At 42.2% G+C, this 22,703-nt stretch overlaps 1 protein-coding gene across 1 annotated transcript; it reads right to left on the bottom strand.

Annotated features, from left to right (window-relative positions):
• Nucleotides 1–8,230: 8,230 nt before the first annotated feature.
• On the bottom strand, nt 8,231–17,726 carry LOC146386284 (uncharacterized). Its single transcript, XM_084932374.1, has 4 exons — nt 9,793–17,726; nt 9,527–9,682; nt 9,019–9,111; nt 8,231–8,814 (listed from the first exon to the last, which is right to left on the bottom strand). Exons 1-4 carry the CDS (start codon nt 9,892–9,894, stop codon nt 8,473–8,475), a joined length of 693 nt encoding a protein of 230 aa, XP_084788500.1. The 5' UTR covers nt 9,895–17,726; the 3' UTR covers nt 8,231–8,472.
• Nucleotides 17,727–22,703: the final 4,977 nt, after the last annotated feature.

Genomic DNA, 22,703 nt, shown 5'->3' with positions numbered 1-22,703 from the left:
GTTTTTTTGTCTTTAACTTTATCAATAAAACAGCTGCAGCTTTCACTACAGCACATGTGGTACTTTAACCTTTGTACTGTTTTCATCAGTTCATTTTGCAGTTAACATGTGAACATGTTGGATGATCTGTCTGCTGTCCTGGGTGGTGCTGAGGTCTGAATCTGAGGGCAGCTCCTCTAATCACAAAGAGAACAGAACCATCAAACTGAAATATAAATTTTATCCCTCAAAATTGAAATAAAGCTGATTTTTCTGTCCTCACACACTCAGGATCTGAAGTTCTTCTCTTACATTTTTTTCAGTATTACAGTGCACTACAGTACTTTAATCCATAGTTCCTGAGTAATGAGGAGCTACAAGGTACAAGCTTTTTTAAAAAAAGTTACTGTCTTTACAGATGTGGCAAGAGACTGAAAACATGCTGTTGTTTGCACATATTTAATATTCAGCTCTGCACAGGAGCGGAAGCAGGATGCAGCCTGTTGCTTTTACAGTATAATACTTGTAATAAAAGTACAGTAACAGTAATTAGTGAGTAGCCCGTAGCGTTTCTCTTGATTTCTTTAGTCAGGGTAAATTCATTCACCTGCACAGCTAAACGAACCCTGACAGCCGAGTCCTCATCTTAGCTAGCTAGGTCTCAGGACCGAGCTAAGGACGGTAGTTACGGATTAGCTTACAAACACGTTTAACTTACCGAAAAAGTGCAGCAGGGCCTCGGGTCCTTCTGTCGGGTAGTCCAGTTTACTGAAGAACACCTCAGGCTGTCAGGTTAAAACACTCGGTCGTGTCTTCGTAGCGTAAACGCTGGCCCTCCTCTCAGAGCCTACGCTCTATCTGCTATTCCCGAACAGAGATACGCAAGTTTATCCGTGACTGCAGCTGCCAGTCAAAGCTGTTATGATGACGTTTCACCCCAATTTAACATCACCGCGGTAGGAATTAGAATCAAACTTATGGGAGAGGAGACCCCTTGGACATCAATCAGCGTGATGAGAACTATTGATAACAAAAGAAAGAATCTTTGGAAAAAAATTATCTGAGGAGAATAAATTTATTTTAGTCTGACCCCAGTCCCATCCGCTAACATGGAGGAGGCGGGGTTTATGACCTATACTGCAGCCAGACACCAGGGGGCGATAGACGTTTTGGCTTCATTTTTGGGGAGCTGTCGCGTCGTCCATGTTTTATACAGTCATTGGTCTGACCCTTCCACTCATTTGATTTTTTTCCTCGTCCTTTTTTTTGCCTTTTCATCAAGTCTGTCTTTCTACGGACCTGCCGTGTTCTCCGTTGTTTTGTACAGAACTGTTTTTGGGGCAAATAAAATGTAAGTAGGGATTAAAACCGCAGAATTAATGATTACCGGTGCTGGAAATGCTAGCGCTTGATGCAGCGTTTTCATTTTGTTGCCACGGGTACCCACAAAGCAATGCGCGAAAGTCACGTGGTCTGTCAATGTGCACGTTAGCATATGCTACTTCCGGTGCAGAAACTTTTTTTTTTGTTTTTGTTGTTTTTTATTTGCACAGAAATGGACAACAATTATGGCAATCTCTACAAAGATTCTATTTTCCCAAGATGAAATAGTATCAGAACAGGCTGAATTCCAACATATAGAAGATAGATAATTAACAGGAAGTACAAACAACAACAAATAAATAAATAAAAACAAACCCCAAACATAATCAAAGCAAACAAACAAACAAAAAGACGTTATACCTTAGAGGTTTTCTAGTAGATCTACTTCCGGTGCGGAAACTCCTGTGGGGAGCTTTGTTTCCGGTGTCCTATTTGCGCCTTGTTTACGGTCCAAAACAAGTTAAGCAAATGAATGAATCAAGCGGCGATTTACATTTCTACAGATGTCTTGGGCATTTACCCAATATATCTGTAAATGATGTTCATCGACTTGTCGATATTTTTTCCCTGTGCCTCAGAGCAAAAGAGAAAAGGGATTCAAATGTTTCTCAGTATCTATAAACAGCGGTCCCTCGTTTATCGCGGGTGTTATGTTCTAAAAATAACCAGCGATAGGTGAAATCAAGGAGCCAATTTTATTTTTTGACGGTGCAAAACGTTTGGTGGACATCGTGGACATACAGTACTGCACTTCAGAGTCACACTGCTTGCGATCGATGCAGCGATTCTGTACTGTACAGGAGAGACGTCACGGAGGAGATCGTCTGCAGCGATCAGGACGCAGGACACAATGTGATGTAAAAAATAAGCATGCAAACTTGCACTAAAAAATCCGCGAAACAGCGAGGTGAAAGGTGAACCGCGTTATAGCGAGGGACCGCTGTAATTTTGAAGGTAAGTCACAACATACCCTTCGTACATACTAATGTATAGAAACCGTTACCAGCAATTGTGTGGCTTTTTTCACGGTTTGTTAACATGCTGTGTAGGTGTGTACTTGACTAGCTGATCTCGACATAACGGGGAAACATCTGGTTTGACTATTCTTCACCTGTAGTTTGAATGCTGAACATTTGCCTGTTTAAATCATGAGACCAGTCACTATACAGAGATGTGCTTCTGAATGTGGACGATGTGTCTTCTGCTGCAGTGATGCAGTTCTGCTTGTGTTGAGTGATGTAAACAACTGATCGATCTAAACTCTTTAAACGTCAAAATTGATCATTAGATTTTTTGTGACACAACAGTGGTGAGTGTTCCCACCTTCTGCTCTTTGTAACTTAACGCGATCTTTCCGTTTTCGAGTTTTGGACATGGTTTTGGAGTATAGCTTCGCAATAGCGACTGACCGCAAAGTAAAGCTACCGGAAATGTGTGATCCACACAGAAATGTGGTCACAATTGTGAGTTAAGTGTCGTGATATATGGAGATTATTTTGCATGTTTTATTTTGCTGGTTTATTGGTGTAATTTAAAGCCACAATGTCATGTAAGTTCCCTGTTGCCAGGAGAGTGTATAACACTTTGGACAGTAGAGGGCAGCAGCGTGCTTTGGGAACTGAGTCAGGTGCATAGCTGCCGTAAGTTTTCCATTCTGGCAAGACTGACCAGGCGAACGGCAGCGTGTCTCCTGTGTTCACTTTCTCTCCTGTTTTACAGGTCAGTAATGTGGTCAAAAACATAAAGAAATACACAGCTGGACACTGTGATACTTAAACTTTCATGACATAAGATGGGTCTGTGATATGTGATGTATTACACTGTCGCTATGTGAGCTACTTTAGCTCTGTAGGATGTTATAGCTAGGCTGTATGCCTGGGTAATGCTAGCAAGCTGTTGCAACTGCGTATAATACTCCATATAATAATAAGAAGAACCAACCCAGTTGGGTTTACAGTTCCTGATAAACTTGTAGCTTTGTGATCATGACAAATGTTTTGTATAACGTGTGTGTAAAGTGTTCTGAGCCCGCCTGAAGTCATGTGTAAACTTGCTGTTTCAGTGTTAGAATCTAACTGGTCTGAAAAAGACATATGAAGCGAGAGAGCTAATAAGAGTACGGCCAACAAAAATGCTGGCAAGGAAAGTAGAGCAGTAATGTTGAAAGTAGAGTTTCCTTTCTATGATAAGACACTACCATGATGATGTGAATTATTTTGTTTATCTCATTTATGGGAAAAGAGGTGTAGTTGTCATTTGTTTCATTCATTTAAACCCTTTGTTGTTTTATGCCAGTAGTGTGGACTAATATTGAAATGTACTGGTGGAAAACAAGTCATGTGAGGGAATGAGAAGTTATTGTGAAATTGAGTTAACAAAAGAGTGGAGCAGATATGCTTGTGTTGTATGAAAAAATTCTGGCAAGACTGACCAGGCGAACGGCAGCGTGTCTCCTGTGTTCACTTTCTCTCCTGTTTTACAGGATCGTAATCTGGCTACGCGCCCATCATAGTGGGGCCTGTAACAAATGTATAACCCCACATCCGGTCTCAAACCAGGAAGTTAGCATTTTCTCATGCACAGGGTCCCTGTCACTACCCGATCCGTACCGGAAATCCGATCGGTACCCCGCATGTGCGAAAGGTGTCTACTTCTGGTCGAAGCATTTTACGATAGTTACAGGTCAGGTACGGTGTACATTTTAGGACATCGTCAGGTCTCAAGAAAAAAGTTGTCAGGTATCAGACAAAAAATTGTCAGGTATCAGAACACAAGGTACCAGAGAGAAAATCTTCCTGGTGGCGGTGTTGTCATGTCCCACCAGTTGCCAACTTAGCAACTTTTTTCTGAAACGCGACTAGCGACAAATCTGGTGACTTTTTCTGGCGTTATTAGAGACTTATTTATGACGACTTTTTGACGTGAAAGCGCGTATCGCTCTTACTCTCAATAAGCAGCGGGTGCTGCGGTGGGCACCTCGCCCGTGCCAAAGCGCTCACAGGCGGAGGATAGTCCTCCCCCAGCTGCTATCAGGGCAGGGCTCCCGCACTGACTGTAACGCAGTCAGTTCTTCTTTTACTGTTATGTTGTTTTGTGGACCACAAAGTTTAAAACTACACACACACACACACACAATAACTCCACCAGAGTGCCTGTTTCGGGTCACTTTTGCCGGTCCAAGCCCGGATAAAGGAGCAGGGTTGGAATTGTGACATTAAAAAAACAATAATTGCTAAAAGAAATTTCATTTGTAGTTCTAAATAAATTCTAAATGCATTTAAGATGTTTTTTACTGACTTTATGTCTCTACCACGATGTTATTTCTCTCTCCAACAGCGTAGGTTACAATTACATTAGCATGACCACATATGCAAATTAGGCGATGACATCATTTAGCGACTTCTAGCGACTTTTAGGACAACCAATAGCGATTTTTCTTACTGAGGAGTTGGCAACACTGGTCCCACCTGAATTGATTTCCAAATATGTCATCAACGTGTGACAGTGGGAGAGCGTAAGGTCATTGACCTCACCGGAGTTTTACTGCGGTTCAGGCTCCTAACAACACAAGGGCTGTATCCCAATTCAGGGTCTGCAGCCTTAAAGTGCGCAGCCTTAACGGTCCACAAGGGCCGCGTACTTAAAGGCCGGAAGTGAGAGGCTTGTGAAATGGGACCAGTGTTGCCAACTCCTCAGTAAGGAAAATCGCTATTGGTTGTCCTAAAAGTCGCTAGAAGTCGCTAAATGACGTCATTGCTTAATTTGCATAATTGGTCATGCTAATGTAATTGTAACCCACGTTGTAGGACAGAAAAAAAGAAGAGACATAAAGTGAGTAAAAAAACGTCCTAAATGCATTTAGAATTTATTTAGAATTACAAATTAAATTTCTTTTAGTGATTTTTGGGGTTTTTTTATGTCACAATTCCAACCCTGCCCCTGCTCCTTATATTAAGTTGCGGTTATGTTGTGAAAGTTACATATCAGAGAAGGAAAGCTAGTTTTGTATGAAACCAAATCAGTACTATTTTTGTCTGGCTAATTCATTCTAGCTAGCGACAGTGGTGAAATGTGATTTTTTTGTTTTTTATTCGGAGATGTTTCTGTTTTATTAGGAGACTGTCTCACCCCAACATCGTCAGACTCATGGCAGTTGCCTGCACTGAGTCCTGCTTTTTGTTGGCAGCTGAATACATTCATGGCGCAACCCTGCAGCAAGTGCTTCACACAGACAGCTGCTACTCTAATAGCCTGTGTTATTGAAGGATTCAGCACTTCTTATGTTTTTTTTATCCATTTTTAGACAGCGATGAGATGAGCTGCACACTCCACAGAAGCCCAGAGTTACTGTTAATATCAAAAATATAATGCTGTCCTTTGAGATTTTAACATTTAAGACTGAGTGTAATGGATCTAAAACTGTTTAAATCTCTACATCCTGGTAACATGGAAACTTTAAAAACAGCAGCAGAAGGTTTCAGTAGTGTAGTCTAATGTGTTCTTTTCATTTAATAATAATCCATATTATGTATAACAGCTACATTCACCCTGGAGAGAAACTAGTGAGGGAGACCATCAGGACCAAGCTGGGTTTCTGGGTCCAGAGGTTTGGAGAAACTTCTTCCCTTTCTTTCATCACAGCTGTCCTGTGCCAGAAGTTCTGTTGACCCACTGAAAGAGGCATCATTTAAGAAACACCAGGAACACTGAAGCTCATCGCATTGATCAAGCAGGACTCATGATCTTCACCAGCAGCTCCCTCACAGGGAAATCTTCAGAGCTCCTCTGCAGGCCCGCCCCAGAAGATGGATAAACCCAGCATTTCATGAACACTGTGATGGAGACCTTTGGTTTGAGTAATGTTATAAATACTCGGATACTCCCCAGAGGCTCCGGACTTTTACATAAAGATATTATATTCAGTCCTGTAGAAAGTTATATATTTAAAAATATATGATCCTCTCTGGTTACTCTGGGGTGAATAACTCTGCATCACTTTATGGTAAATAACACACTATCTGCAAAAAACTGTGAAAACTGTGACCTTTGACCTTCATCAGGTTTTATTTAATTGTGTTAGAGAAACTCAAACGTGCTCTTTATACAGCTGAGTACATCAAGTGTTTAAAACGGAAGCTGTGCAGGTCTGAGATACAAACTGAGGTCCTGTTAATGCTGATATATAGTGACACAGTTACAGGGGTGATTAATCCTTTTGTTTTTTTGTCTTTAACTTTATCAATAAAACAGCTGCAGCTTTCACTACAGCACATGTGGTACTTTAACCTTTGTACTGTTTTCATCAGTTCATTTTGCAGTTAAAAATTTAAAGATGCCGAGGAGCAGCTCAACCAAACCTTAAAAGAGCTGAAGGCAAAAGAAAAGCAAGCCGAGGACAGGAGGGGATTCTGGAGCAGACTGCTGAGAAAGAACTGACCCAGCAGCATCGAGTTTGAGGACATCAATAGTTTCTTCCTCCTCTCTCCACCTTTCTTTCACCCCATCCTTCTTCTTGGGACGTTTGTTTGTTTTTTAAAACTCTAATCTAAATACATGTACTGACATACACAAATAAAATTGCCATAACTTGACCTCATGTTGCCTGCTTCTTTTCTTGTGTGTCTGTGGATGTAAAACAGTAACACACTTCCTGCTCTGTGTGTCTTTAATTGTAAGTAAATGCAATATGTTTTCATTTTAAAATGCAGTGCAAAAAACTTCTGCTCTAAATCTTTTTTTTAGCAAAAAGCTTTTTTTTGCCTGTTGTGGAAGTTTTACATTCAAATAAAGCCTGCAGACGAGCAGTGAGCGGTAGCTAACATTCTTTAATCAAACACACAAAGAACAGACAACCAAGCTTGATGAAGTCCCTGCATGACCGCGGGACAGACGGTCAGCAGAGTCTCCCTGAGCCTAGCATGGCTCTCAGTTAAATACCTTCTCCAGGAACAAAAGGCAGTACACAGCTGTTTCACACCTTAAGGTTCACACTCCCTTGCTACCTCCCAGAGTCCTCGAAGACACAAAAGACTCTTCCTGTGGAGTTGTCTGCTTCCCCCAACTTCCTTACTACACCCCCACCATTTGTCTTACTGTATGAGTGTGAGACATGTTCAAATCCAGTGGCACTAAGGTATCATACAATAAAATAATGTGATTAATACATAAGTAAAAGAAATTCCTATACATGCCCCTTCCTGATTTCTTATGTTTTAACATGTTTGTTACACTTACATGTTTCCAAATGTTAACACAGATGTTCAGAGTAAATACAGATTGTAGTTTTTTAAATGATGATTTCATTTAGTTTGGGGGAACAGCTCTCCAACTTTACCTCATGTAGAAAAAGTCATTTCCTTCTAAACCTAATAAGTGGTTTTGTCATCTAGCAAGAACTGCAATCGAGCATTTGCAATAACTGGTGATGAGTGTTTTACAGCGTTGTGGAGGAAATTTGGTCCTCTCTTCTTTGCAGAATTGTTTTCATTCGGCCACTTTGGAGGGTTTTCCAGCATAGGCTGAGTTTTTAAGGTCATGCACTGTAAGAAGTCATCTATAGAATCTACCCAATAAATCTGAGGTAACAATTTGCATTGACTTTTTTGTGGTAGATTTAGTTCAATATATTGTGTATAAAATAGCTTCAATAAAAAGCTATGAAATACTTAATTAAATTGGGTAAAATTTACCCCATATTTATGTATACATTCAACAGCTACTTACTCATTGAAATTAGGTAAAATTATCTCTTGTTTGCTAGTTGGTAATACCTGATAATTACTAATAAAATGTAATTATTATCAGTTGATAAACATTACCTATTCATATAAGGTAAAATGTACCCCCCCAAAAAAAGATATTCAAATGGTTCATCATCTCAATGTTTTTATTCCATAAAAACACAGAATAAAGTGCAACACAACAGGTAATGCAGACAACACTTTCAAAGGCCACTTAGTCCATTTTAAAAGCCAAAAGCACAGAAACTCTACAAGGTTGTTTCTGTGCATGGACGTTATCAAACATATGTATAGATAGAACAGAACACTATCACCAACATTCAATAGTTTCCGTGCTTGCTGTCAGAAGAAAAATTACAGCTCCATCAAGCTATGTCTGGACAAAAGATCCTCTGGGAACAAGAGGGGAAATGTGTGTGCATTGCATAAGCTTATTTTTGAGGTCGTGGACCTTGTTCAGTAGTTTCGCCCCGTCAAGTTCCAAAAACAGTTTTTCAAAAGTGTCAGATGTGTTCTTCAGCTCCTTCGGATATTCGAGGTTGAGGGCATATATCAGTCCCATCAGCAGTACACATGCCTTTGTTCGGCTTCCACATCCCTCCATCACTTGGTTTCCCTCAATCACAATGGACACATCTGATGGATCCTCCTCAGCCATGATGTTGTGGATCACGATCACCTTCATCATATTGTCTGTGTAATCCTCACATTCCTACGTGTTAAAAAGAAAGAAAGAAAAAGCATACACATGTTTTATTTTATTTAAGATGCTTTTTCAATATATTTCAGTTTATCTGAAGAGGGGAGCGGACAGAAGATGAATGGAGAAGGGGAGAAAAGGGGATAGGAGAGGACAGGAGAGAAGAACATTAGGATCCCTTGAGTTAATAAGTAATCTGTTATCAATATGACAAACCTGGCAGTCATGAAAAAGATCTTCTTGTCTTTCCCCGAGGTAGCTAATGAGGCAGCAGATAAGGAGATCCCTTTTCTTCTCAATGCTCTGTGTCTGTAGGGAGATACAATTTAGTGAAAAGACTAAGTCGAGTGATTTACATACATTAAGACTGAATTACTTAAAAACAAAAACATGGCTGATGCCTCTCTCCAGCTTTCAACGGGTGAGAGGCTGGGTACACCCTGGACAGTCAATCACAAGGAAACATAGAGACAGACAGGATAAACAACCATGCACGCACACAATCAAACCTAAGGACAATTTGGAGAGACCAATTAACCTAACAGCCATGTTTTCTGACTGTGGGAGGAAGCCGGAGTACCCGGGGGGAACCCACACATGCACAGGGAGAACATGCAAACTCCATGCATAAAGACCCTGGGCCAGGATTTGAACCCAGGACCTTCGTGCTACCCACTGCAGCCCTCCATAATTACATATTTGTGAAAAAAGTCAAATAACATACGTCATTCAAAGTGTCCAGCAGAGGTCTCATCTTGGAACCAGCAGCTCCTCCTTTGGCAGGCATAAGCTGCAAAAGACCTGCTGTGTACTCATCAAGTTTCAGCATGAATGTCTCCACCAAAGAAACTGTGGTGATGCGTCTGAACTCTTCGATGATCTAAGAAGTAAGGGGACAAAAAAAAATGACATTTCAAATGACAGACCAGATCTCATAGTTATAACATGAATGTTTTTTGGTGGGAAGGAAAAGTTATCACACATACTCACCTGAGCCTCAGTGAATAATGCTGGCCACCTTTCTTTTAACTCACCCACAGAGGGGCAGAGGCTGACCACTTCAAGTCTTCGGCTAGAGAACGTTTTATTCATTTTGTCTGCAATTATCTTTGCATTGTTTTTCTTTGTTATTTCATAAATTAATTCCAGCCTCTCTTTCTCCAGTGTCTCTTGGGTTTCTCCAGTAGGATGCGGAGGGAGATAATTAACCTCTGCTTTTTTTTGGCTTTTTTACATTCTTTGATGGCACTGCATCAGCTGGATGCTTCCTTTTTAAGGCATTAATTTCAATTTCCGGGTAAGAAAATTTTCGAGATCTTAGCTTGGCACGGTAATTGTGCATCTTGTTTTTTATGCGCTGCCACCAGCCATATAAGCCGGCAAATGATCCTGGCTCCTTAAGACACGGAAACTTTGAAACCAAGGCTTCAGCCACTGAGAGGATCTGCTGATTGGTTGGGTAAGCAGTGTACGAAAAAATTACTTTTGCAAGGTCTTGCATTCTTGCTGATTTAACACTGGCATCCATGAAAGGTCTTCCAGTGTTGCGATATGAGTTGTTTGCCTCAGCGAGGATTAGTTGTATGTCTCGGGAAAACTCCGGTACTTGAAATGGCACTGGCCACGCAGCAGGGCGACATGAATCAGGGAGAATGATGGTGTCACTGGAACTTGACGATGCGCAGTCGGACACCTGTGAGGGTGCATCATGATTGGCAGGGCAGATGTCCGTTTCAGTAGTACTTGCAGGATGAGTGCTCACTGAAGTCGAAGAGTTCAATGCAGACGATGATCCTGATTCACATACTGGTTGTAAGTCAAGGGTGATTACTGGCTCTTTAAGGATCACTTTAACAGTGGCCTTGTCATACAAGTCAGCAGTCGAGATGACACTGAAAAACTGATTGTCAAAGTCTTTGTCTTGGTATAGCAGTCCAAATTCCCCATGCAACTGGAAAGTTTCAGTAATTATGGAAACAAGATCTTCCACTGTATTAGGAATTCCTGTTGGAAGTGTCAACTTTTGAATGCTGTGTTCTTCTAAAATGACTCTTAACTGGACTGTTGTTTGGTTTGTTTCCTCAGCTGTAGAGACAGAGAAAGAAAAGAAATTGAGACAGGTTATTGATAGTTGATAAGCTTACATGCATATATTTTCTTCATTATCTTCTGCCAGAGAAATAAAAGCAGAGATTTAGTTCAGTAGAATTTTGAATAAATAATTTTTGATTGTCGTTTTAAGAAGAGGGAGATAAGGGAAGAAGAATGGAGGAGAGTTAAGTATGCATCACGTTTCCATTTTCTTTTTCAATGTTATATGTATTGTTCCTGTTAAATAAACATTACAATAAACAAATAAGACAGGACGCCTGCCCATATAGTTGTTGGTAAAATAATATATTTTTTCAATAATTTCAATAAGTGCACAAACATTTGATATAACAGAAATAATCAACCCATTACACTTACTCTGATGTGCAAATGAAGTGTTTAAGGGACACCATACGGCCATCTGCTGTATTGTATGCAGCCATGTTTCTTTCAGTTCAGAATGTTTAAGGATTTCTGTCTCTCCTGTGGGCTCTACTTTGAAACTCCTCAGGTGTTCACAGTACCAGCCTCTAAGCAACTTCAGAACAAACACAGGAGTTCTGTGCACAATGATTATTTGATGGATTTCTGCAAAGTCAGGTAGGCCTCCTGTTGAGCCAAACGGCAGCATCATGCCAATATTATAGTCTGTGCCTAAAATGGTTGCTTTATTTGTCATGTTCACAAAGTCTTCCCTGGGGAACTTCCTTGCAAAGGACTCCTTAATGCTGTTTTCTCGCCATTGTCATGAGGATGTTTCTAAAACACCCAGTCTGCCTCACAATCCTTTTAAAGAATCGATGTTTGGCTTCAAATCGCATAGTCCAGAAATGTACAAGTGGCCCGTAAACAGTTGTAAGCAGTGCTCAAGAAAGTGATGTTTTGGTCTCAGTTTCTCCTCTGGGAACACTTCTAAATATCTGTAACGGTGTTCTGAGATCTTGCTTTGCATGTATCCTATTGTGTGATCTGTGTGGAGAGGAGCCATGACAAGCTCAACAACATCTTTCAGGGTCATCAAAACCTCCCAAGCAGGCTCATCTTCTGGTACTTTGTCACCAATCATGAGTGGTATCATTCTCAACAAACACCAGTTTTCGTGTGCATTACCTCCTACACTTTTTCGTGCTGTGAAATTTGGGGCAATGGGTTGTGGACAGTTTGTTTTGTCACTCCATTTGTAAGGAAAGCAACGGATGGAATGGTTGAGCTGCTCAAGAGATATGTATTTCTTCCTGATTAACACATCAAGACAGACGAATGGTATTTGGTTGTGCATATGGGGTGGGAATGCACGTCTGTGTCCGCGTGCGCCTGTTCGTCTGTGTCTATATGTCAGGTTGGGTCTTAGACTCAACCTCTCTGGGTACATCTCAGGCCCTCCAAAGTACGGAGGCCTATCTCCCCTCACCACACTCCCTGCCGGTGGCTGATGCCCTCAGACGTTGGTGTGTTGGTGGTCCTTGTCATCTGGGGCTGGGCGCTCATGCATGTACCGGCTCACTCCTGGTGGCCGATTGGCGGGGCCGGGCGCCTGTGGCCCGGCTGGGCTCCTTCCGGGGGGTGGGATGCCCTCAGGCCTCTGACCTCTGGGCCTGAAGCTCGGTCCTCTCTGGCACAGCTGGCTGCCGGCGGAGCCCGCGGGCACACCACTGCAACCCCCTCTGGCCTCTGCTCCGTAGCTGCGGGGTGACCTCTCGTTTGGGGCTCTACTCAGCTCTTCCCAGGAGGGTGGCACGGTTCCCCCCCTTTGGTGGTCCTCCTCGGGTCCTTGTACTCTGGGGCCTCTGAATATCTGGGGCCTGGATCTCCTCCATACCTGCTTCATACCCTGGTGGACGGGGCTATGGCTCCCCACACTCCCTAGCAGATCGTTACATGGAGAAACCTTTGGAATACAAGCATGCTGATCCACACAGGTATGCACACAGGTGTACACACGGGTGTTCACAGACGCGGACTACACCTTTCTTGGCTGCTGCCTCAAAGCACATTGTGCGCTGTCTGTCTTGCGTGCTGCACAATATCGTTTATTATTTAGTATCTACTGTTATCTACTGCTAGCTAGTTTATTGTGATGGTGCTGTTTTTATTATGTTGCTCTTTGTTGTTTGCTTTCTCTTCTGTTTTTTTTCTCCATACAGGTGATCCAGGCGTTTTGTTTGTTTGTTTGTTTGTTTTTTCCTTTCTTCCCCCCCTTCTCACCGTCTCTTCTCCCCTCTGGTTTTCTTTCTCTCCCTCTCTTTCTTCCATTCTTTCTCCCTGTCCTATCCCCCAGTCACGTCTGTCCCGTTTGTAGCAACCGAAAATAAAATAAATACATAATTATAATAAAGGTCAATCAAATGGACCAATATGGCAAGGCCATGATGATCCACTTGGTAAAATAAATCCGCTTGGCATCTTTCTTGGCCTTAAGACAACAATTCTGATGGCTAAAGATCCAAACGGGACACAAAAAAAAGAAAAAAAAACAAAAAAGAACACATATTTCCACAGGTACAATCCCTTCAAGCAAATCATGCAAAGCATCTGGGGGATAACCTGATGTAGCATGAAAGTGACTGAGTCTTTCTGAGATTGGACACTGTCTTTTAACTCCACAGTGGTGAGCTTCTGCAGGATCAGACAGTGCTGCTTTGACATGGATGGCATAGTTGGACTTAGTCCGTAGAGGAAACAGTCCTTCTCCTACTTCATGCTCCTGGATCTGTGACCTTTCGCCAATGCAAAAGCGACAGAAATGTGAAGCTGAAAAGCTTTCAACAAACCCACCTATTGAGTGAGCGCCAAGATTGTCAGCGACTACAGCAAGTACAGTGCCCTTGACCACTTTGCCCAGACTTGAAACAAAAATACCATTATCTTCAAAGGACTTCAAATCTTTGAGCAGTGGGTCCAAAACTTTTGCATAGCCAAACTGGTTGACATCATTTGCCTTGCATAAAATGGTTAAGTAAATGGAAGTCAGTGTAGATCTCAATGTGGCAGGTTTGTCTGCAAACACCCAACACACAGCTGTGACTTTATGCTTCTTGCGGGATGTTCCCAGAGGGTTGCATATCTCAAAGTCATCTATATAAAGGATGAGTGGGAGTTTAAGTTCGTCTTCACATAAAAAGCTGTTTTCTCTTAGCAAAGATCCACCATTAAATGATTTGTATTCAGAAGAGACATCAGATGGCCTTTTGTTTTGTAATATTGTGTTTTGACCGTGTCTGTTGTCCACAAGTTGTCACAGTTCTGGGTCAGTTTCTACCCAGTATTTTGAGTTTATTATGTTTTGGTTTAAGTTTGCATCAGGGATTGTTTTCTTGTTCTCTTGTTGTGTTAATGATGATGATTATGATGTTTATTATTAGAGTTTCATGTATCTGTTTGTGTTTAGGATTTGTTCTTCGGTTGTGTCTACTTAGTATTTGTCTAGTTCCATGTGTCATTTTCTGTCTGTCTCTCTATGTCGAGTCTGCGTCTTAGTGTGATGGTTTCTTGTTCCTGTTTTATTGTGAAGGTCTGCGTCTCATGTGAGTGTGTTCAGTTTTACCTCTGTCTCGTCTTGTTGATTATTCCCAGCTGTGTCCACCACCTGTGTGTAATTCCCCTGTGTTTCTCTGTGTGTATTTAAGTCGTGTCCTCTGTCATTGTAGTTGCTGGTCCGTCTGTGTTTCCACCCTGCTTCATCTGTGTGTTTCCCTGCAGTCCACCGTCATCTGTTTCCGCCCGCTCTCATTCATGTCCAGGTTTGTGTTCTGTAGTCAGTTTGTTCCCAGTTTAGTTTAGTCTTTGCTCCGTTCGCCGTTTGTCCATTTCCTTTTTGTGTTTAATAAACCACCCTCACACCTGTACAAGTGCCTGCGTTTGGATCCTCCTTTATTTTCCACACGGCTCATCTCACTCGCCGTGACACAAGTTGAGATAATAATGGGAGGATTGGTATATACTGAAATGTTTTATTATCTGTACTATCAAGTATGTACTCAACAGGTTCAGTCAATGAGAGATGCTCCTTTCTAAATTGCTCTCTCCTGAACTGACTGCTTAAAGGCCCTTCCACTCTTAAAGTAGCACAGACAGGGCTTAGCCGGCAAAGGTCTTTGACCAGTTCTGAAATCACTGAGTCCTCCAATGTACAGCCATGTTTTCTCAAAGTGCTCAGAATTATTTCTTTAATGACGGGACCAGATGCAGATGCTGTAAGGAAATGAAGTTCCTCTACTAGTTCGTCAATGCATGAATTGGAGACATTGAAAATGCTCTACATTTTCAGGAGTAGCCCCACTTTCTTAGTAATAATTTTGTTTAAGTCCTCATCCTCCTCAAGGACTGAGCCACATTCATTGTCATCGTCAACAATGTCACATTCTTCGTCCAGGTTCTTTTGGTATTGATGAAGAACATTAGTCTTGAAGTCTTCCAAGGAATGTGGGTTGTGTTTTCTACTCTTGTGGCTGTGGAATGTTGTATATTTGTTAACCTTATAATCACAATCCTCAAAAACACATGGCACAGTTTCAAACTTTTTTAGATGGCCACCAAGATGTTCAAAAAACTGCCTCTCATTGTCAAAAGAGCATGAATTACAGACAATGCATGTGAACGAAAGGATGTTGCCTGGCTGGGATGACTGTGAATGATGCCTTGACAAATGTGTCCTTAATGCACCCCATGTCTTGACAGTGCAAGGGCAATCTGCATGAAGGCAGGGTATGGAGTGGACTCGACCAAAATGCCCATGTATTAGCCTGATGTGTTTCAGCAGGTCTAATCTTTTTGTGGTTGTGAAGTTGCACAACTTGCATTTCCAGTTCATTTTCCCATAACTGAGGACTTAAGGTTAAGATTAATTAATAAAAGATTAGTTTCTGCTAGACCTCAGTGCAGCGTTCGATACTGTCGACCATAATATCCTATTAGAGCGATTAGAACATGCTGTAGGTATTACAGGTACTGCACTGCAGTGGTTTGTATCATATCTATCTAATAGACTCCAATTTGTGCATGTAAATGGAGAGTCCTCTTCACACACTGAGGTTAATTATGGAGTTCCACAGGGTTCAGTGCTAGGACCAATTCTGTTTACATTATACATGCTTCCCTTAGGCAGCATCATTAGAAGACATAGCATACATTTTCACTGCTATGCAGATGACACCCAGCTCTATCTGTCCATGAAGCCAGATAACACACACCAATTAGTTAAACTGCAGGAATGTCTTAAAGACATAAAGACCTGGATGGCCGCTAACTTTCTGCTTCTTAATTCAGATAAAACTGAGGTTATTGTACTTGGCCCTGAAAATCTTAGAAATATGGTATCTAACCAGATTCATACTCTGGATGGCATTACCTTGGCCTCCAGTAACGCTGTGAGGAACCTTGGAGTCATTTTTGACCAGGACATGTCCTTCAACGCACATATTAAACAAATATGTAAGACTGCTTTCTTCCATTTGCGCAACATCTCTAAAATTAGAAATATCCTGTCTCAGAGTGACGCTGAAAAACTAGTTCATGCATTTATTACTTCCAGGCTGGACTACTGTAATTCATTATTATTAGGATGTCCAAAAAACTCACTGAAAAGCCTTCAGCTAATCCAAAATGCTGCAGCAAGAGTACTGACAGGGACTAGAAGGAGAGAGCATATTTCTCCTGTTTTGGCTTCCCTTCATTGGCTTCCTGTTAAGTCCAGAATTGAATTCAAAATCCTGCTCCTCACATACAAGGTCTTAAATAATCAGGCCCCATCTTATCTTAATGACCTTGTAGTACCATATCACCCTATTAGAGCACTTCGCTCTCGCTCTGCAGGCCTACTTGTTGTTCCTAGAGTATTTAAAAGTAGAATGGGAGGCAGAGCCTTCAGTTTTCAGGCCCCTCTTCTGTGGAACCAGCTTCCAGTTTGGATTCGGGAGACAGAAACTATCTCTACTTTCAAGATTAGGCTTAAAACTTTCCTTTTTGCTAAAGCATATAGTTAGGGCTGGACCAGGTGACCCTGAATCCTCCCTTAGTTATGCTGCAATAGACGTAGGCTGCCGGGGGATTCCCAAGATGCATTGAGTTTTTCCTTTCCAGTCACCTTTCTCACTCACTATGTATTAATAGACCTCTCTGCATTGAATCATATCTGTTATTAATCTCTTTCTCTCTTCCACAGCATGTCTTTTATCCTGTCTTCCTTCTCTCACCCCAACCGGTCGCAGCAGATGGCCGCCCCTCCCTGAGCCTGGTTCTGCCGGAGGTTTCTTCCTGTTAAAAGGGAGTTTTTCCTTCCCACTGTCGCCAAAGTGCTTGCTCATAGGGGGTCATATGATTGTTGGGTTTTTCTCTGTATCTATGAAGCGCCTTGAGGCGACTTTTGTTGTGATTTGGCGCTATATAAATAAAATTGAATTGAATTGAATTGAATTGAATTAACCACATTTTTAAGTCCCGCAGTCATGCAGGGACTTCATCAAGCTTGGTTGTCTCTTCTTTGTGTGTTTGATTAAAGAATGTTAGCTACCGCTCACCGCTCGTCTGCAGGCTTTATTTAAATGGAAAACTTCCACAACACTAGCCCCGAATGACATCACCACGTTGCGGAGCGTCATTTACCTGGCAGGAAACATGGTGGCTCAAACGCTCAAAAGTTTGGTCATACTTTACGAGAACGGATGACAACAAGGCAACTTGCAATACTCACATTTGCTCACAAAACACACGATAACCTTAAATGAATGTCGTGTTTTTAATTCAATTCAATTCAATTTTATTTATATAGCGCCAAATCACAACAAAAGTCGCCTCAAGGCGCTTCATAGATACAGAGAAAAACCCAACAATCACGTGACCTCCTGTGAGCAAGCACTTTGGCGACAGTGGGAAGGAAAAACTCCCTTTTAACAGGAAGAAACCTCCAGCAGAACCAGGCTCAGGGAGGGGCGGGGCCATCTTCTGTGATTGGTTGGTGTGAGAGAAGGAAGACAGGATAAAGACATGCTGTGGAAGAGAGACAGAGATTAATAACAGATATGATTCAATGCAGAGAGGTCTGTTAACACATACTGAGTGAGAAAGGTGACTGGAAAGGAAAAACTCAGTGCATCATGGGAATCCACCAGCAGCCTACGTCTATTGCAGCATAACTAAGGGAGGATTCAGGGTCACCTGGTCCAGCCCTAACTATATGCTTTAGCAAAAAGGAAAGTTTGAAGTCTAATCTTCAAAGTAAAGATAGTGTCTGTCTCCTGAATCCAAACTGGAAGCTGGTTCCACAGAAGAGGGGCCTGAAAACTGAAGGCTCTGCCTCCCATTCTACTTTTAAATACTCTAGGAACAACAAGTAGGCCTGCAGAGCGAGAGCGAAGTGCTCTAATAGGGTGATATGGTACTACAAGGTCATTAAGATAAGATGGGGCCTGATTATTTAAGACCTTGTATGTGAGGAGCAGGATTTTGAATTCAATTCTGGATTTAACAGGAAGCCAATGAAGGGAAGCCAAAACAGGAGAAATCTGCTCTCTCTTTCTAGTCCCTGTCAGGACTCTTGCTGCAGCATTTTGGATTAACTGAAGGCTTTTCAGTGAGTTTTTAGGACTTCCTGATAATAATGAATTACAGTCGTCCAGCCTGGAAGTAATAAATGCATGAACTCGTTTTTCAGCGTCACTCTGAGACAGGATATTTCTAATTTTAGAGATGTTGCACAAATGGAAGAACGCAGTTTTACATATTTGTTTAATATGTGCGTTGAAGGACATGTCCTGGTCAAAAATGACTCCAAGGTTCCTCACAGCGTTACTGGAGGCCAAGGTAATGCCATCCAGAGTAAGAATCTGGTTAGATACCATATTTCTAAGATTTTCAGGGCCGAGTACAATAACCTCAGTTTGATCTGAATTAAGAAGCAGAAAGTTAGCGACCATCCAGGTCTTTATGTCTTTAAGACATTCCTGCAGTTTAACTCATTGGTGTGTCCGCTCCGGACTCGTGAATCTCAGCCCAGCAGCAGCGGTAACGTTTGCACGTCCTCTCCCGTTAACGCGGCAGGTAAACAATCAACTAACAGTGCATTTTATGTTAGCGCGATCTGCCTTATTACAACACCTGCCATTACTGTGCATTTAGGTGACCATGATGAGACAGAGTCTGGCTCAGATGCTGGCAGTTCTCGCTGCAGTCTACCGGTAGCGTCTCCTTTCAGGCCAGGACAGACGAATGTCACCGAGCAGAGACTCAGTCTGTGGTCAAAGGCTTGCACCCATTTGCCACAGCAGATGATTTTCGGTAAGTGAATGTGTTTAATTGTAGGCAGGGACATTACTGGATATTCTTGTGTAATTGCTACAGAATCATTTATGTTATACTTTGTTATTGCTACAGAAGAATATTTATTTTATTATTTTACATTTACATTTTTTTTTCCTGGGGACCCTGTGACACCCATTGAAGAGCCGTAGGCTGGATCTCTTAAGATCACACTGCTGGGTTTGTAAGGCCATGTTACTCCTAATTTTCTATCTTGTTCAAAGAGAAAATATAAAACAAAGTTCTAAGCTAATCGACCTTAGTGTTCTCCTTTTTAAAAAGAATCGATAAAGAATTGAATCGTTAAACAGAATCGAAAATGGAACCGGAATCGTGAAAATCTTATCAGTACCCATCCCTAGTCGTAAACCACCGCCTCTGTTCGAAGATGGTCGCCATCTATGCGCCATCTATGCGATCTATGGTCGCATAGATGGCTTCTTTCACTCCTCTTTCAAACCATCTGTCCTCTGTCCAAAATGTGAACATTGGCATCCTCGAAAGAGTGACCTTTGTCCTTAAGATGCAGATGGACTGCTGAGTCTTGTCCTGTGGAGGTGGCTCTTCTGTGTTGTGCCATGCGCTTTTGAAGTGGCTGTTTGGTCTCTCCGATGTAGAGGTCTGGGCATTCCTCGCTACACTGTACAGCATACACCACATTGTTAAGTTTGTGTTTAGGAGTTTTGTCTTTCGGGTGAACCAGTTTCTGTCTGAGTGTGTTACTGGGTCTGAAGTAAACTGGGATGTCATGCTTGGCGAAAACTCTCCTAAGTTTTTCTGATACACCGGCTACGTAGGGGATGACAATGTTGTTGCGTCTGTCCTTCTTATCCTCCCTCGCTGGTGTCTGATCTTCTTTTCTGTGCATCTTTGCTGACTTTATAAACGCCCAGTTAGGATAACCGCATGTTTCGAGTGCTTCCTTTACATGTGTGTGTTCCTTCTTTTTCCCTTCAGGCTTAGAGGGAACATGTTCTGCCCGGTGGTGTAGGGTCCTGATTACTCCAAGTTTGTGCTTCAGAGGGTGATGGGAGTCAAAGAGGAGGTACTGGTCCGTGTGTGTGGGCTTCCGGTAAACTTCGATGTTGAGGTTGCCGTTCTCTTCAATGTGCACAGCGCAGTCCAGGAAAGGTAAACAGTCGTCCTTTGTGTCTTCCCTGGTGAACTTGATGTTTTTATCCACAGCGTTAATGTGCGCAGTGAAGGATTCCACTTCTTGTGTCTTGATTTTGACCCAGGTGTCGTCTACATATCTGTACCAGTGGCTGGGTACTCTCCCTTTGAAAGAGCCAAGAGCCTTCCTTCCCACTTCCTCCATGTAAAGGTTGGCTACAATAGGTGACATGGGGGAGCACAGCCATGTTTTTGTCTGTAGAAGCCTTCGTTGTATTTGAAGTATGTTGTGGTAAGGCAGAGGTCTAACAGTGTGCAGATCTGATCGGTGTGAAGTTGGTCCTGTCCTCCAAGGAGCTGTCTTCTTGTAGTCGTTTTCTGACAGTCTCCACGGCCTCCGTGGTGGGTATGCAAGTGAAGAGAGAGACTACATCAAAGGACACCATGGTTTCATCTGGATCCAGGGTAAGTTTCTGGACCTTGTCGGTGAAGTGATTGTCTGATTGTTTAGCTCCTGGAGCCACGCCCCCAGTTTACTGTAGGTCACTGCCCCGAGTACTCTGATTACCAGTGTTGCCTTCACCGTCCATCTTCTGAAACTCTCTCACAGACCTTTGAACTTCTTCAGCTGCTCGTGTTCCTATCTCTCGGTATAGCTACACCTTCCTCTGTCCAGCACTACGTCCGGTTGGTTAGCCACCACAGGATCTTAGCTCAGTCACTCTGCACCATTCTAGGGGGCGTCTCCCATTTTGACCTGGGGTCTTCCAGTCCGTACTCAGCACCAGAGATGGGCAGTAACGCGTTACTTGTAATGCGTTACTGTAACCCGATTACTTTTTCAAGTAACGAGTAAAGTAAGGGATTACTATTGCAAAAACGGTAATTAGATTACCGTTACTTTCCCGTAGGAACGCTGCGTTACTGCGTTACTAAAACTGTGATTTTTTTTGCCAGAATGTCTCATGACAGTGACGTAAGCGAGTGCGACGTTCGTGACAACAGCTGTGTGCAGATCAACAATGGATCATATATCGAGTGCGGGAGAGAGTATGCGCGTGCAGCGTTTAAAGCTTGGAAGTACTGACCTTACTTTGAGTTTGATTCCATAAAAAGTGACAAAAACATTAGTGTCCGCTGTGCATGGGAAGAAAACTTGTTTTTACAGCGAAAAAACCCCTAAACTTCCAAGCAAGCACCGAGTAGCTACCACGTAACGGGAAACTCACAGAGAAACTCGCGGATTCTTCCACTGACCGCTGCGGCACACCTGCACCAGGGTAAACCTCCGCCTAGGCCACTCCTGCTTTACAGGTGAAAATAGAGCAACAGGACCGCTAGTCTTTGACTTTATTTATTTTCTGCTGTGTTTTACTTGCATCTATTTGAAAGAGTGAGTGTAAACACTATATATATTTATATATATTATATTTTATGTGCTGGAATGTGCAGAAAATAGGTTTAAATATTAAACAAATTTCTTCCAGTCAGAGAATCCATCCATTCGCTACCGCTTATCCTTTTCAGGGTCGCGGGGGGTGCTGGAGCCTATCCCAGCTGTCATAGGGCGAAAGGCGGGGTACACCCTGGACAGGTCGCCAGTCTGTCGCAGGGCCAACACACAGGGACAGACAACCATTCACACTCACATGCACTCGCACATTCACACCTAGTGGCAATTTGGATTATCCAATTAACCTATCCCTACAAGCTGCATGTCTTTGGACGGTGGGAGGAAGCCGGAGTACCCGGAGGGAACCCACGCAGACACGGGGAGAACATGCAAACTCCACACAGAAAGACCCCGGCCTGATGGTGGAATTGAACTCAGGACCTTCTTGCTGTGCGGCAACAGTGCTAACCACCGTGCCACCGTGCTGCCCCAGTCAGAGAATGTTGCATATAATTAAATTTTTGCTTGATGCATAAAGTTAAAAGATTAAAACTAATAAAACAAGTTTTAAAAAGAGACTTTTCCATTTGATTACATTTTGTATGATGGATTATGCAAAAAAAAAAATGAATTGGGCTGAAAGATCTATCACTTTATCACCTATTCAGGTTGTAAATCGTGTTTTTAAAAAGTAACTAAGTAACTAAGTAATTAATTACTTTTGAAAATAAGTAATCAGTAAAGTAACGGGATTACTTTTTGGGGGAAGTAATCAGTAATTAATTACTGTAATTAATTACTGATTACTTTTTTCAAGTAACTTGACCAACACTGCTCAGCACAGAGGTTTCTGTATACTATGAAACTATGTGGTTATGGCGTGCCATGAATGACCTGCCTGCATCTTACACCCTGCTGAACTCTAGATTCTGTCAGTGTGCTTAAAGCTTCTTCATGTGCTACTATCAGTGCTTCTGTGTTTTTAGTCCAGCTCTATCTAAACATGTGCACA

This window comes from Perissodus microlepis, chromosome 6 (assembly GCF_051167445.1).
Source record: "Perissodus microlepis isolate ML-2025 ecotype Zambia chromosome 6, ASM5116744v1, whole genome shotgun sequence".
NCBI classification, from domain to species: Eukaryota; Metazoa; Chordata; class Actinopteri; order Cichliformes; family Cichlidae; genus Perissodus; species Perissodus microlepis.
The sequence above is the reverse complement of the archived record's forward strand: the minus strand, read 5'-3'. Positions and strand labels throughout refer to the sequence as shown.